Source organism: Mustela nivalis, assembly GCF_964662115.1.
Source record: "Mustela nivalis genome assembly, chromosome: 5".
NCBI lineage: Eukaryota > Metazoa > Chordata > Mammalia > Carnivora > Mustelidae > Mustela > Mustela nivalis.
This window is the reverse complement of record NC_139024.1, coordinates 21,770,326-21,787,542: the sequence shown is the minus strand read 5'-3', so window position 1 is coordinate 21,787,542 and position 17,217 is coordinate 21,770,326. Positions and strand designations below refer to the sequence as shown.

At 43.0% G+C, this 17,217-nt stretch overlaps 1 protein-coding gene across 4 annotated transcripts in view; it reads right to left on the bottom strand.

Annotated features, from left to right (window-relative positions):
• METTL24 (methyltransferase like 24) overlaps positions 1 to 17,217 on the bottom strand; it is a 145,566-nt gene that overhangs the window by 47,613 nt on the left and 80,736 nt on the right. For 3 of the 4 annotated variants that reach the window (XM_082731979.1, XM_082731982.1, XM_082731981.1), the window contains exon 5: positions 2,264 to 2,392. In XM_082731979.1, the coding sequence (XP_082588105.1) occupies positions 2,264 to 2,392 (129 nt within the window). Of the gene's footprint in view, positions 1 to 403; positions 2,393 to 17,217 lie in introns of those variants that run through there. The other variant, XM_082731980.1, reaches the window with a different exon arrangement.

Sequence of the window (17,217 nt, the reverse complement as noted above, 5' to 3'; positions counted from 1 at the left end):
ACTATCCTTGAAGGGAATGAAGGACAGTCTTAGAAATAAGCACAAAATAAGTACAAAAAACTATTGAACAAGCTGCCTTGTAGGTGGGTGTGGGTGGGTGTGTTTGCAATTTATTTTGAGTTTGTGGTTTTTTTTTTTTTCCTTAACAGTACAGCCATTCTTGCTTCAGATTATATATATATATATATATATATAATGTGATGAAGTCTATGTTTGTACCACCAGTCTGCAATAAATGGGGACTTGCCCTGTACAAAGGGGGCTTTTCAGTGAGTCCATCAATCTTCAATCCCCTGAATTAAAAATCTTAATATGGGCGTGTATGTACCTAAAATCTGGTCAGACTGGACACATCAGATTAGCACACTTCATACTCCGGTGTAGAAGAAGGCTCACAGGGTTAAATGTATAAAAAGGTTTATTGTATAGACTTCACTGTATAAAATTTTAATTAAAAAAATAAAAGAGAGGATCTGTGATACAATCCAAGCAGGAAGTGGACTAAAGGTAACTTTGTTTTAGAGGCTGTGACACCAGGCATTTCAGAGATTTTCATAAACTCTTTGTGCTTTTGAGATGCCCATGGACGTAGAGAGCAACTTAGCTGCTATTTTAAGCTCCCATCTCAATGACTTTTACTAATGTACTGTGCATTTTAAAAATAAAAAGCTTATTATTCAGAAAGTCTTGTTCCCTTTTGAACTGAAGTCAGTAAGATCATCTAACTCTACTATATTTTGGTTTCTCACTTGAGGGCATGGTATTTTCAAACCACTGCAAGAAATAAAAAGCCAACCCAGCACACAGCTGGGGTAGAAGGCGGTAAAAAGGTGGGAGAAGGAATAAAGTCTAGTAGCAACCAGCATTCTGCTCTCTCCCCAAGTTTCTTGGACAATGAGTCTATAGTTTTCTTGCTCTCTTGTGATGTTAAAAAAAAAAAAAATCCAGAAAATATACTTAATTTATAATAAGGTAATAATTTGGTTTATTTTTATGCTAACTACTTGACTTGTTTGAAGTAGACTTTTTGAAAATCATTCATGGGGGTAAATGTCTAATCCCATAAATAAAAATGATGGAGATCACTTTATCTACTGAAAATCTACATTTCCTGTTTAATTTTTAAAAATATAGAAAGGACTGGGGTTATTGAAACCCAATGTAAGCATCTCAGGAAAGAGACAGACTTAGGCTCTCAGGCCGCAGTCTTCTAACAAATGTCCACAGGCAGTAGAGAAAAACTCACTTAATCTTTGACATAATGTGTTAAAAAAAAAAAAAAAAAAAAAGATTTGACAGCATAAGCAAGGCGGTGGTTGAGAAATCAGGTTTGAAGTCAGTGGAGACAATAGCACAGACACCCAAATTCTGCTTTGTGCTTAGTTCGTAGGAGCAGAAGGGGATTTAAGGCTGAGTATGAAAAGATCCTGAGTTCAAGTTCTTGACAGTCTAGTCTTTTAAACTCAGTGACAGACTTTGGTGTGTCTGAGTCCCCGGAAACCAGCATCAGGGGTGCTTCTAAAGCCACAGCACGGCCTCCGCAAAGGCTGAAGCTGAATGGCTGAAATCTACAAGGTCCTAAAGAATGTCATGGACCAGCTGAACAAAAACAACCTTGAAAGAGGGGGAGTGAAAGCCAAGGGAAAGGCCCTATGTTACCCAGTTAGCTACAAACTTAAGAATCTCATCAACCCAGGAAAAAAGGAAAATTTTATGTAATTTCTTTTTCATGTTGGTGAATTCATGGATTTTAGATATATAGTGGATTTTAGGGAAAACAGATGAGTGGGGGTTATCCTCTCAGTTACAATGAAAAACGACAAGCATCCCCCCTCTGCCAGAGGCAAACAGGTGAAAGGCCTGGGCTTTGGACAATGGAGATGGACCCCGGTGGCACTCCTGTGTTCATCCCAACCACAGGTGTTGAGTGTGTCCCTGCCACAGGCAATCACACAACCCCCGCCCAGAGCAGCTGACAGGCTAGTGGGAGGAGGCGGGACAGGACACCAATCGTTAGCACGCCGGACATGCCTCATTCTGCATCTGCGTCCCCGAGCTCTTGATGAGGTCTGGCACCCTAGGTCCACCTTGTATTCACCCAACTCAGAGTATAACAGCTACTTGCATTGAAAATGTCCTTCTTCAGGAACAGCTGGGGTTTAGACAAATCTTTGTAACTATGAAAAAGCCTGAAGCCCTTTAGTTCTACCTCCTTGAGGAGGCTGTACCAGAATCGCACGACACTGCTGTCACCGCCACTGACCTCAAAACCGGGCCAGTGGAGGTGAATCGCAAAGGTGAGCTGTCCAATTTGTTCCAGGACATCTTCCAGAATAAGGTTTTCTAAAACTTTCCATTCTGCACTCTCCAGATCTGCTTTGAGAACATCAATCTGTAACAAAATGATGAAACGAGATTAGCAGATTCAATAAACGTTAAAAATACCACCTTGACATCAGGAGCATCGCTGTATAACTAAGGACCTCCTACAAGAGCGGAATGTTTCAAGTTTTAGAGTTAGAAGTCTTTTTCTGGGGCCACGAATGACATGAGTTCCTAACCGCACACCACACCAGAGGTTAATGTACAAATAATGAAATGCCAGTCAGAAATCATAATGGACCTCCCTACTTTCTGCCCAGTGGGAATGGATGCCTGAGAAGGAGCTGCTGGAGATTTCACAGAGCCCCACGTCCACAGACTCTCCCCAACAACCTAGACTCCGCTCTGAGGAACCCAACCATGTCTGGACAGCATGGTGGCCCACAGGGGAGGGATGGACAGATGGCCACTGCCTGCCGGGACCACGTCACAAACCCCACCCCCCTCCAAATTCTCAGGACTGGAAGCCAGGGAGAGTTCTTGGGTATCTGAATATTAGACTTCTAAAAAAAAAAAATAATAATGATGATGATTATCCCATAATTTCTTTTAAAGGTACACACCAGCACAGAATCTTAAAGAGGCAGGGAGGAAAAAAGGCAACACTATTCTCTATTTGTTTAATGAACCTAAATTCACATCCCAGGTAAGATGAAATATACGGAGAAGAATAGGCGAGGGGAGATTTTATAATTAATTAAGTTAGGAGAATCAGCTTATTTTTGCTGGCTCTGCTATTAGAATAACAGAATCCCAAATGCCTTCAGGAAGCAAGAAAAGCTAATTCCTTACTGAGTGCCCGTGTGCGCCCTGTACCATGCAAAGTGCTTCGCTTGCAATATCCATTCACTCCCCTCAACGATTCTGCGAGCCTGACTCTGTTGCTATCCCTGTTTGAAGTTGAGGAAACCAGACTCAGAGAGGAACCCATCCCCAGTCATGCAGCTGGAGAGACTATGGGGACATGGGGATGAGTCTGTCCACATGGCCCCTGTTCTTACCTATTCCATGAAGCCACAAGAGGTTTATGAGGCAACTCGGATTCCCTAAAAGGCTTTTGGTTTAGAAAATAAGGTGCCATTAGAGAGTGAATAAGAGCCCGTGAGTAGAAGCCTTGTTATCAATATCCCCAGCTTACATCTGCAGAGCACTTTACAGCTTAAAGAATTACTCTCTACATACATAATCTCAGTGAAACAGCCCTATATGCAGACGAGGCTTTCGTAAAAATGATTCTGGGCTCCCAAAATCGCCTGTGAGATCTGAAGAGCTGGGTGGAGGAGAAGATGGACAGGATTTAGACATAACTGCTCCAAGAAAACACTTTTCCAGTGTCCTGACATCCCAAAAGAGATGCTTGTTTTCACTATCTTGCCTTGGACGGTAGCTCCCCGTGGTCTACCAGGGAAAGAGTGATGGTAACACGCCAAGAATACCAAGAGGCCTCAGAATCATCTAGATATCTGTAAACCACCCTGTCCAAACTCAAAGAGAAAAAGTAAATGAAAAACAAAGCAAAAAACTCCTTTCTTTTCTGAGAGGAACTGAACAAAGGCAGATTCCATGCAAACATGCCTGAGGCTAAGATAATTCTTGCGGATTGGACACAAAAGAATTAACTCACTCTTTTTTTCTTCATCCCTGCTGCCCTGCCACTTTCTTGACTTTGTTTAATCACTGAAATTTTAAGCTAAATGTTCTTGAATTGGGGTGATTAAACTGCCAGAAGAAGTATGTAATTAAAACTTTACAAAATTGTCTAATTAGTACAGAAAATATCCAAAACTCAAAATCAACATTTTGTGTCAATTCACATAGTTAAGAATTTTTTAAAAATCTTTAGAGATTTATTTCTACCATGGTTTTCTGTGAGTTCACATATGCTGAACGTGATCAATATATCAAACTATTAAAGGGACAGGGCAAAGCTAATCAGACTGCAACTGACCTAAAAACTACATTGGGGAGTTAGAATATATATATGTTTCATATTTTTTCCAAACTTATTTTTATTTTTATTATTTTTTTTAAGATTTATTTAATTATTTGACAAAGAGAGACATCGCGAGAGAAGGAACACAAGCAGGGGGAGTGGGAGAGGGAGAAGCAGGCCCAGCAGGGAGCCCCATGCAGGGCTTGATTCTAGGACCCTGGGATCGTGACCTGAACCTCCTAGGTGGCCCCCCAAACCTATTTTTAAAATGAGCCACCTAGGCACCTCCCAAACCTATTTTTAAAATAAGCTATTAATCAGAAGTTAAGAGCAACAGAAAAAAAAAAAAAGTAGGATAAATCATAGCAGATATATGCTTACTGTGAAAATCCAATTTTCACTTACAAAATACTATCTCCTATCAAAAGAGTGGAAAGTATTTCCAAATACGACAACTCTGCACACCCTGTTTGATTCCAATGACTGGAAATTTCCCTTTCAATCAGAATTGAGCAGGTTGATCTAAATCACACAGCCCAGGAGCGCGCAGGACCAAGGAGCTCATCAACTTCTTCCCTGACTTCCAGCCCGCAAGCAGAGCAAGCCAAATGCTGTGAATAAAACATGGGTTTCTTCCCCCATGCGCTTTTTCCACTTTTTGTATTTCAGAATGTTCTACCACCACAACTATTCTGCAAATGTAATTTCCATTATTACTGCATAATGCATGCAATGTCATTGTTTATATAAGGCACCAAACATTTCTGCATCACGTACACTACTGTTCAGATTCTAACATCAGCTCTCAACAATCACGGCCCTAAAAATCATGCAAATGATTACATCGGAAGAACCTCGTAATAACCAAGTGCCAATCTGAATCCAGTTAGGTTAAATCAGGTTTCCCGAGGAAAAGCAACGAGGTGTTAACGCTCTGTAAACTCTGTTATAATGAAAGACATGTTCTTGGTTGGAAGGGTCTAGGAGGAGGTAGGTCAAGCAACCTGTCTGCTACAATTTCAGGGGCATTAAAGAGGTCCTACCACCAAAAAAACCTCCTTTCCCTTGTGCCTAAAACACCCAACAAATCTCCTTTCGCAGGACTTTTTCAGGAAATGAGAATTTTAATTTTAACTGGATTAGGGTGTAAGGCCATTTGGCAGCCCCCCTCATCATGGGCATGAGCTTATGTCTGGGTTCATCTGCCCGGAACAGCAGAGATGAGAAAAGGTGGGCAAAGGGGCAGTGGCCTTTGTATTAATTTGCTAGGGCTTCCATTAAAAAAAAAAAAAGTACCACAGACTGGGGAGCTTCAGCAACGGTAATATACCATCTCACAGTTCTGGAGGCTATACGCCTGACGTGGAGGTATCCGACGGCGCTGTTCCCTCTGAGGGCTGGGCCCCTCTCCTAGCTCCTGCTGGTTTGCTGGAAGTCTCCATCATTCCTTGGCTTCTGCATTACCCTGATCTATTTCTTCATCTTCACATTGGGTTATTCCTTCATCTACCCATTGCCTGCATCCAAATTTCCCCCCTTTATAAGGACACCATTCATACCTGGTTAGGGGCCCAGCCTACACCCGTATGACTTCATTTAAGCTAATTACCTTGGCAGTGACCCTATTTCCAATGAAGATCATATTCTGAGGTACTAGGGGTTAGGACTCCCACAAGCGAGTCTGGGGACACACAACTCAAACCACACAGTGCGTGAGGTAACTGTCACTGCCAGAGCTTTGGTGAAGCGGTACATGTCCTAGAGCCCATTCACCAGTCAGTGCCTGGTGAAAGTGTCCTGTACCAGAGACCCAAGGGCCAGTGACTCTCTGAGGGAACTGTGTCCTGCCAGTCCCTCAGCAGCCAGCTCTGACCGCTCCAACTTTGCAACATCCAGGGCAGGTCAACAGGGCTCCAAGGCCAATTAAAACCACCATCATCAAAGTCCTGTGCTTCGTTCCCGGGTTCCTTCCGGGCCACGCAAGCAGGCCCAATAGATGAACTTTGTCTTCTGGCTCCCCCCAATTCCCTAGCCGCTTCCTTTTCCCTCCTGGGACTCTTCAGGCACCTGTTACCCTCATGCCTGCAGCTCCCCATCTGAGCCTTTTCCCTTTCAAGGGGCAGGACGGGCACTCCGCCCCTTGAAAGATCTGGGTCTGGGGCTCTCCGGCATCACTTCCACTTCCGTGTCCTATTGGGCAACGCAAATCACAATGCCAGCCCAGGTTCAAGGTGAGGGGAAAGTTGACAAAGACCCTGGGAGAGAGAATGGATTAAGCATGACTAATAAAGACAATACTGCAAAGGACAAGTAAAATAAATACATGTAAGTCTCAGATATCCTATTAGTGTACCAGGGCTGCTATAACAAAATGCCACAGACTGGGGGAGGGAGGGTGGCGCGGCGCTTAAACAACAGACATTTATATTTTCTCCCAGGTCTAGAGGCTGGGATGTCCAAGATCAAAGTGTGGGCAATCATGTTTTCTCCTGAGGCTTCTCCTTGGCTCACTGACAGCTGTTTCTACACTGTATCCTCTTATAGACTTTTCTCTGGGCTCATGCTCTCCTGGTATCTCTCCTTCTTAGAGTGATGCTAGTCTTATAGGACTAGGGCCCTACTCTCATGACTTCATTTAACTTTAATTACCTCCTTAAGGAGCCTATCACCAAATACAGTCCCACTGAGGGTAAGTGCTTCAACCCATTCATTTGGTGGGGTTGGCAGGGGGTGGGGTGGGGTAATAAAACCAGCATTTTTGTTAGAGTCTATTTAGAGGCCACCAGTATTTCTCCACAGAGAGTTTTAAAATACATCCCTGTCACTGTTATGGCAGCCTGACTGTAGGAGAGCCGTCGTCCTTCCTTTGTGGTTAATGGCTAACTCCAGCTCTGGGGAGTAAAAATGTGAGCCACCTCCTTAACTGAAGATGAGTCATAGCGACTGTGACAGATTTTCTTTTTCAAAGATGTGTCCCCATTAACTCCCATCTCCTGCTTTTCTTCAACGTGGCCTTGACCCTCCTCTCATCAAGAGATGGAATTGATGTTCCCTCCCCAGGGATGATTTCATGGGATGCAACCTACTACGCAGCTGCATCAGACCCCCCAGGTTGAAGGGCTCCATACTTGGCTTCATGCTCTGTCGTTGTTGACTTGAAGTTCTTAATAAGTTTTGAACAAGGGACCCTGAATTTTCATTTTGCACTGAGCCCCACAAATTAGGTCTCCGGTCCTGTGATGTTTCCCTGGAATCTTGATGGGCTTGTTGCTATTGACTAAGAGTATGGTAGAAGTGGTTCTAGATGACATCCAAGCCTGGACCATAAAAGCTTCTACTTTGTTCACTCACTCTCTAAAACTTTAGCCCCCAGGCCAGGTGTCTGACTGTCCACAGTGCTGTGAGAAAGTCCAAGATAGCCCTTGCAGAGAGCCCACATGGAGAGGCTCTTGGTCAATATGAAGAAAGAGATGCCAACCAACCCTGGTTTCTCTAGCCATCGTCTGACTGTAACCCCAGGAGAAACCCTGAGCCAAAACTAGCCAGAAGAGTCCTTCCCAAACACTGACTCCAGAAACTGTGATCAATAATGTCATCATCACGCATCTTAGTTTTGGGGATAACTTGTTATGTAGCAGTAGATAACTAGAACAGAGACCAAGTACTATTTATGCAAAAGTTACAGGTTACTTGTACAGTATCAAGTATTATATATTCCAAAGCTGTGATTCCTAGAGATTCATTCATACATATATAACCAAAAATACTCTCTTATTAAAAAATCAATACATGGTCATTATTTAAAAATAAAAACTACAGAAAAGAAAAAAGAAAAGGAGTTAAGACACCCATAGTCCGGATTTAAGAGTTAACTCTTGAATACCTGGTGTATTACTTGCTAAACATTTTTCTTTGCCATAAACACACACACACACACACACAAAACACACAGATCATAGCATACACAGGCGTAATTCAAAAACACCTGTTGTTTATAAAATTAGAATCATACTGTGTTTTCAAATATGCTTTTTAATGTAACAATGTAACAAACCATGGCTATCTTTCCAGGCCAATACATTTCCATCAGTGTTCTCTGTGTCCCCCCGGGGATGTCACAAGCACGTGACTGAGGTGGCTGGGGCACCTGAAGGCCTGAGGGAGATATGGGGGAGGCTCTGGTTCCTCTACCTCGACCCAAGAGGACCAACTCCCTTTTTCTTTCTTTTATATATTTGGACTCCCTTGTAAATTTTAACTTGAAGAAGAGCTTTCCTGCCAAGAGAAATAGTTTGCCTCCCTCTATAATGTGTTTCGTAATGACTTTTATATTGGTTTAATTTGCTTAACCAATCCCCCTTCTGGTGGACATCGAGGTTCCTATCATTAATTGGCTATGGTCCACCGATGCGATCAATGAACCAGGAGCTAAATATAAGTATGTTCTCTGATTTCCTTAGAAGACACTCCCAGGAGTGGAACAGCATGTGTTCAACAGGCACAGCTTACAATTTTCAGTAATTTTCCCAACCTGTGGACCCTTCCTGTACCTGCTCTTGGGAAACTGAGGACAAACCAAGAGATACTAAGGCTGGGCACCCTGCAGACACACTGCCAAAGCCTCCCCACTGTATCAGCTGGGTCAACGACCCCTTGTTTTCTTATGCCAAAGCCATGTGACACTCTGGAGAGTTCCTAAACATACCTGTGTCTCTGGGTCTAAGTGAGTCATCAGATTAGATTAAAACCTGCATACCATTTAAAGTAAGGAAAAATAGGACAAACCAACTATAACTAAGTACATGTTAAATTATTTCTATATATCTTTTTATTTAAAACCTCTTAATAAGAGATGATTTATTAGTCTCTATTAAATCTTTCAAAGGATATAGTTTCTTTCTCATACCCAGAAAATGTATATTAAAGCTTAAAACAGGGGTGCCTGGGTGGCTCAGTGGGTTAAAGCCTCTGCCTTTGGCTCAGGTCATGATCACAGGGTCCTGGGATGGAGCCCAGTATCGGGCTCTCTGCTCGGCGGGGAGCCTGCTTCCTCCTCTCTCTCTCTCTGCCTGCCTCTCTGCCTACTTGTGATCTCTGTTTGTCAAATAAATAAATAAAATCTTAAAAAAAAAAAAAGCTTAAAACAGGCTCTTACCCTCTTCATGATTAATTTGCTTTAAAATTAATCATTATATTCATCAAAATCCTTGGCTAAGAGCCAAAACTCTAAGTAATACCAATGAAACTGCAGTATCAGCCATCCAGCTTATCAATTGACTAATGCAGAACAAGGAACTTCTTATTCAGGCTGTAATTGACCTGCAACACAGCTGCTTGCCTCAGTACAAGCTGTCTGGTTTGGGGCTAGAATCATACACTTTATGGCATTTACAGGTACATCTCATATTTTGTTTAAAAAAAAAAAAAAAAAAGATTCCTGAAAAGAAGTGTGCAAATTGAGTTTTGTAATTGGGCTCATGTTATGAAAATGATTTTTAACCTCATCTAGTTATTTATGAATATTTAAAAAAATTAAATTATCTCTACCTGCTACCCCAACAGATCAAGCTACATTCATTTCCCCATATTCACTGTAGTTGGGGTCACTATTCAATCATAATTTTAAAGATTTTATCTATTTATTTGACACTCAGAGATCACAAGTAGGCAGAGAGGCAGGCAGAGAGAGAGGAGGAAGCTGGTTCCCTGCTGAGCAAAGAGTGCAATGCTAAGCTTGATCCCAGGACCCTGGGATCATGACCTGAGCCGAAGGCAGAGGCTTTAACCCACTGAGCCACTCAGGCACCCCTCAATCATAATTTTAAAATAATTATATCCACACAACTTCTTCCTGCTTTTTAGCTAAATTACAAAAAGTTGTTACTTAATGAATAAAGCAAAGTAAATCCAGGCTTTTATCTATCGACTTTACTTAAAGCAAGGTATGTCCACACCAACAAAATTAAAAGCTGAACACCATTAAAGAATCTTCGTTTTGTAGAAAAAGAGAGAAAAATGGAAGGAATTAATTTATCTTAAAAGAACAAGAGGATTAAACATCTCTTTAAGATCCTTAGACTTTAAACACACTAAATCAGACTTAATTATCAGTCTTGGCTGGCAGCAATGTAATATTACAAGATTTCCGCTACCATCGGGGAAAGAGAGATAAGGCTTGCCCTGAATATCACAAGAAAGAGGTCACTCGAAACTAATGTAAGATCAATTCTGAACTAACGATAAAAGAAAATAATTTTTTTAAAAAAGAAAATAATTTTAGGTAGTTATCAGATCACAGAAATGGCCCCAGCAAGAAGCAACACTCTGCAAAAGAGATTCAAGGAAATAAGGGAAACATTTACAAAGACTCATTTGTCAGATCTCCAGCCTACTCCGAAGAATCCAATCTCAGACAGCTGGGTGACAATTTGCTGGGCTGGATGTGGTATTATAACCTGGTCCCAGCTCCAAAAACATAGGCTGTGGACAGGAACTGGTGAGCTGCTCAGAAATGAATAAGTCAGTAGCCACTACTGTGTATTTACCCCAATAATACAAATGGAGTGATCCAAAGTGGTACGTGCACCCCAATGTTTACAGCAGCAATGTCCACAATAGCCAAACTATGGAAAGAGCCCAGATGTCCATCGACAGATGAATGGATAAAGAAGAAGTGGTGTATATATCCACAATGGAATACTATGCAGCCACCAAAAATATGAAATTTTGCCATTTTCAAAGACATGGATGGAACTAGAGGGTATTCTGCTAAGTGAAATAAGTCAATCAGAGAAAGACAATTATCGTATGATCTCACTGATATAAGGAATTTGAGAAACAAGGCAGAAGGTCATAGGGGAAGGGAGGGAAAAAGGAAACAAGACAAAACCAGTGAGGGAGACAAAGCATAAGAGACACTCAATCTCAGGAAACATACTGAAGGTTGTTGGAGTGGAGGGGGTGGGAGGGAGGGGGGGAAGGGATGGACACTGGGGAGGGTATGTGCTATGGTAAGTGCTGTGAATTGTGTGAGACTGATGAATCACGGACCTGTACCCCTGAAATGAATAATACACTATATGTTAGTAATAATAATAATAATAATAATAATAATAAAGAAGTCAGCAGGCTACAAGTTGATGTGGGAAACAAAGGCATAAGAAAAATTATCACATTGCCTTACTACTTACAACCCATCCACAAGTCCTTAAAACTAGCAGAGTGACATTCCTCTAGAAACTCTGCTGCCTTGATATTAATACTTTGCTACAGGAAAAAAGTGATCTTAACCCAACCCCCCAGGACACCGTAAGTCTTCTTTAACATATAAAATTCCTTTGGAAACTTCATTTCTACCCCCATCCCCCAAGATACATGCTGGCAATCATCCCCCAAGCACATGACCCATCAATATACATCTGAAGGGTCTCATGACTCAGGTTTTATTAGACGGTAGTAAGTGACCTTTTCCTAATAAGAGCTAGCCCCCTAGAGGTCCTAGAAACCTCGCTTACAAATTCCTTGGAGAGTTTCACTATCCCTAACCTCCTCCCCACTTGAAAGTATATAATCAGTCACCCATCACCCCCTCCCCTTGTAGCTCTTTCTACCCACAGGTCTGTCCTGTGCTCGAATAATTTTGCACTGATGACATCTTGAGAATTCCTTCTTGGCTGTCAGCTTTGAACCCTAACATCTTCCCTAAATCCCTGGAGACTTTTGACAGAAAAGAGCCAAGCAGTGCAAATTCCACAGGTCAGAGATGGCAGCAAGGCACGTGGCCCAGGCAGTCAGGATGGACGGGGCCAGGATGGTGACAGGCAAGGGTTTAAATTACTTATTTCTACCCACTTACCCCAGGCAGCTGAAAACAAATCACGCATCTGTCTCTGACCTTAGGTCAGAACCCTGTGGTTTAAAGCCACATCACCTCATTCATTTATTTTTCGGGTCTAATCCTATTTACAAAGGCATTCTCTAGTATTTCCAGAAAGAGACGGGGCATTTCAAAATATATATATAAACTACTCCTAAATGAACAGATGTATAGAAGATCGATAATCAAGCAAATACCCAAATAAAATGTCTCTCAGCCAGACATTTACTCTTAGATGTGGGGCTGAGTCAATCTCAGAGCACGGTAGGGCCAGCCGTGTGACAGAAGCTACCTCAAGACGTGGCCCAACGACAAAACACAAGCACTTGGAGAAACGGGAAGCAAACCCTTTGGGTTATTTACTATCTAAAATACACTGCACTACACGCTGAGGAAAAATACCACTGGGGGTGATTAGTAGAAAAGGCTCTGCAGGGGCAGAAATGAGAGATGGGGGAAGAGCAAGAGGCTCAAGTTATCTGCTGTAGGTCAGCATCACCTCGATGGCCTCCATCTCTGGGCCCTGAGCTGACTCCAAGAGAAGGTTCTAGCATGACTTGCACTCATTTGTTGACACCTCTGATTCCTTACCTGGACTGTCCACCCATTCCTTCAGGGCAGGACCCAACTCTTCTTTGAGTATCAAGTTTCTACAGAAGCTCCTGACACGCGATAGGTAGGGTATCCCAGGCGATACCAGTACCGTCCATTCGGCCCTTGTAACACCTTACACCTAGCCCCTCTTGTCTGTCCCTCCACCTCTAGCACTGTGATCACCCTGCCTGAAACAGAGGAGAGAGTGTCAAAGGGTGAAAGTTAGGAATGAGGGCAGCTGCAGATCTCGTCTTTGCACTCCACACGGTGGTGTCACAGTCTTTACTTCCAATGCTCTATGAACCTTACACTTTAGCCAAATGGCAGACTTTGCTAGTCCTCAGAATGATGTGACATTTCCTGCCCTTGCTCCTTTATTTGGAGGACTTCCTTTTGTGCACAACGCCACAAATTTCTGCTGGGGACCCTGTCTCCCCTCTACCAACATACAGAACATCACGACTATCCCTCAAGTACAAGCTGAATTTCCTTCTCTTTAAGGAACTTGAGTTGCTTCCAGTTGAGAATGTTGAGTTGAAAATATTCAAAAGTTCTTGCTTGATACAGAGCTTGAGTTGAGAAGATTAAAAAATTCTTGCCCTCGACGTTTGAAAGCGGAGGCAATTATCCAAGAAGGCACTACTTACCATAAGTTCTGACAAAACTTGGAAATATGTACAGATTGTTTATCTCTTATGGAAGATTTCTCTGGCATTAAACGGCAAGGTCCCCATCCCAAACATTTTCTAATTCAATGACAAGACTGAAATAAGGAAATAGATATTATCAATACATAATTCTATATGTGTCATTCCATATTTTTGTCGTGTTGGATTGTGTCTTATGCAGTGAACTGTTCAGATATAAAGGCATAGGAAGGAATGCTTAGGGGGCCAAGTGGTGCTGTCACCATACGTGGCCATTTAAACTTTAAATAAAATTCAATACAATTAAAATTTCAGTTCTGCCACATTTCAAATGCTCACAGCCACCTGTGCTAACAGCTCCTAGGCTGGATAGTGCAGCCACAGGACATTTGCATCACTACACAAAAGTTTTGTTGCACGGTGCTGCTCAGAGTACCACAGGCATCAGCATCAGCAGAAGGGTGTGTGAACATGCCCAATTCAGTAGATTTAGATCAGAGCTGAGTATCTGCATTTCTACCAGGAGCTCAGCTTCTGGTGAGGCTGCTGATCCAAGGACCACACTTTGAGAACCAATGGACTTGTCTGATGACACTATGTGAGATTAAAACAAACAAAAAAAGATTTATTTATGTGCGATAGAATGAGAGCACAAGGTGGGGGAGGGGGAGAGGGAGAGGGTGAAGCAGATTCCTCACTGAGCAGAGAACCTGATGCAGGGCTCGGTCCCAGGACACTGGAATCATAACGTGAGCCAAGGGTGGATGCTTAACCGACTGAGCCACCCTGGTGCCCCTGCAACATGAGTTTTTTACCGGAACTCTCACCCCTACACAGGCTGGGTTCCCCCCAAACTCTCATGATCAGACACAGAAGTGTCCACACACTGGTAATCTCTGATCTGGGAAGGTAGAGAGTGGGTTTTCCAACATCAGCTGCTTTCTTTATTAGGACACAGTTAGGTCAGAGTTCCCTGAACACATCACCAAGGTGAGGCGCGTCCTCCCCGAACTGTGTGCAGAAAGTGTGTCTGTGCTCACAAGCTCTCTTCTGAGAACACTGTGGTCACTGGGACTTCGGCTGTGAGGACGACTGCTTCTCATGTGGGTCCAGGGCAGGTTGTTTAGGCTCTCAGTGACTCGGGAAAATAGGGCTCCTCCTACCTGTCCTGAGGCTAAAGGAGAAATGCCATATAACACCATGCACAGCTCCCAATAAAGTGAGGGCTCCATCGGAGCTAGCTGTTACTATTCTTACCAATTCTCAGGGCAGTCCATTACCATCCCCTGCCAAATTAAAGTCATCTTGTGTAAGCTAATATCAAAATGGGCCTTCTCCGGGCCCCAGCTGCTATGTTTTGGGAAATGGCTCAAAGGAAGAATTAAAATTCAGTACAGGGAAGATATGGAGATATCCCACATGTGAGAGCAAGGAGCCATCTCTACTGCACACACTGGCAGGTAAAGCTGAAAACAGAGTTTCTTCGACTGCATTTACATCTCACAAGAGGCAAAAGCACCATAATCTCTGTGCCCTAGAATGGACTGTAAGCTCCAACAAGGCTAACAAGTTACTTGCTTAAACCCCCAGCTTCCAGCCACAGTGCCAGGCACTATCAAAAGTATTTGGTAGGTAGATGGGTCAGTGGGTGGACAGATGGACAGAAGGCTGTGTAGATGGGAAGATGGCTAGATTGACCTCCCGGTTTCCAGATTATGGCAGACTGGAGCCAGGAGGGTTGGGAAGGTCTGGTCCAACTTCCTCATTTTATAGACAGGGAAAACTAAGCCTGAAAAGGCTAAATGATCTGCCCAAGATCATAAATTAATTATAGTGGCAGATATGGCACATCTCAATCACCAGTCCTCTGCTCTGAGTCTCTACCTCCCTCTCTCTCTCTCTCTCTCTCTTTTTCACACACACACACACACACACACACACACACACACACTAACATTCATCACACACTAGTGTTGCTTTGGGACAACGACCAACTCTAAGTTTCATCCTGCCTGAGACTTAAGGATTGATGAAGAGCTCCGAACAAGGACTGCTACAATATCTGAGAAAGAAGTGTGATCTCTCCTTTCTCCCAATATCCCTCTCTGCCAAGAATCTCTCTGCACTAGGAGTGCCCAGAAAAAGCACAATCTGGCATTTTCTAAATTTACTTCTGATCAATACCAGCTCCCACTAAGCACATTAATACAAGTTCAGATCCTATATAATGCTCAGTTCTTAATAGAGAAAAATAGACATATGTACTGCCAGTTAGTTTAAAGGCGAAGGTGGCACACCAGAGGTATTGCTTAACCACGTAGCCATTCTTCCTTCTTCTTTCAATATGAACACCCTGATTTCTAGCTGATCACACTGCTGCCCACACTTCCCAGTCGCTGTTTTGACTGTGTGACCATGGGACTAAAATATGACCAATAAGATATAAGTAAAATGTCATGTAGGAGTTCCAGAAAGTTTCTTAAAAGGAGGAGGAGGTGGGACGCCTGGGTGGCTCAGTTGGTTAAGCAGCTGCCTTCGGCTCAGGTCATGATCTCAGCATCCTGGGATCGAGTCCCACATCGGGCTCCTTGCTCCGCAGGGAGCCTGCTTCTCCCTCTGACTCTGCCTTCCACTCTGTCTGCCTATGCTCGCTCTCGCTCACTCTCTCTCTGACAAATAAATAAATAAAATCTTTAAAAAAAAAAAAAAAGGAGGAGGAGGAGAAGGAGAAGGAGGAGAAGAGGAGGGCGGTACTTAGTACTTCCTCCAACCCTTTGCTGGGAGCAAGGCTGTGATGGCTGAAGCTGCAGCAGCAATCCTGGGCCCTGAGGAGAATTACACCCTAGGGATGGAAGAGAGGGGAGCCGCATGGATCCTAGGTCTCTGATGACTACCGAGTCTCTCTGCAAGATCTGAACTATCTACCCCAAGACCACTCTTATGTGAGAGGAAGAAACATTTTCTATAGTTTAAGCCACTATAATTTTTCTTCATGTGGAACCCTCTGTAATTTCAAAGACTCCTAACATATTCTAACATATTCTTATTTTTTTAAAAATTTTATTTATTTATTTGACAGACAGAGATCATAAGTAGGCAAAGAGGGGGGGGTGGGGAAGCAGGCTCCCAGGACCCTGGGATCATGACCTGAGCCGAAGGCAGAGGCTTTAACCCACTGAGCCACCCAGGCACCCAAACATATTCTTACTTATAAAGAGTGGTGTCTATTTTAGAAGTTATTCAAAGCTTAGTGAATCCACGCAGCAGTCCCCACCTAGCGGAAGATCACTGTTTCCCCGGAATTGGTAAGCAACTTTCTAATTCTGGGATCGCAACTCTTCTTGCCGCCTCCTCTTCGCTTCAGAACCATGTTTCTTGTTCTCCTGCCAAAATGCCCATGACCACAACCCCGCACTCTCCCTTCCTCCCCGAGCCCCCCAATTCATCATGAGCTAAGGAAATGGATCTATGAAATCATACGTGGTCAGTCCTCTTGCCTGAGAGACCCAGGCTTAAGGCATTATGTAATTGAAGTATCGTTCTCGTCTTGAACTTTTCTATTCGTTTGAAATTGTAATATATACCTAAGAAGCCAGACACTGACTTCTTACTTTGAAAATCTACTGAATTCTACACGTCTGTATATATCTGTTGAAAGCATAGATACTTTTTCTTGAAGAAGGAAAGCAAAATTCAGCCAGGACTCAAGGCAAACAAGAAAATACAGATATCTTCAGTCTCATAATGTTCCCATAACATTCACTTTAGATGATTTTAAGCTGAAG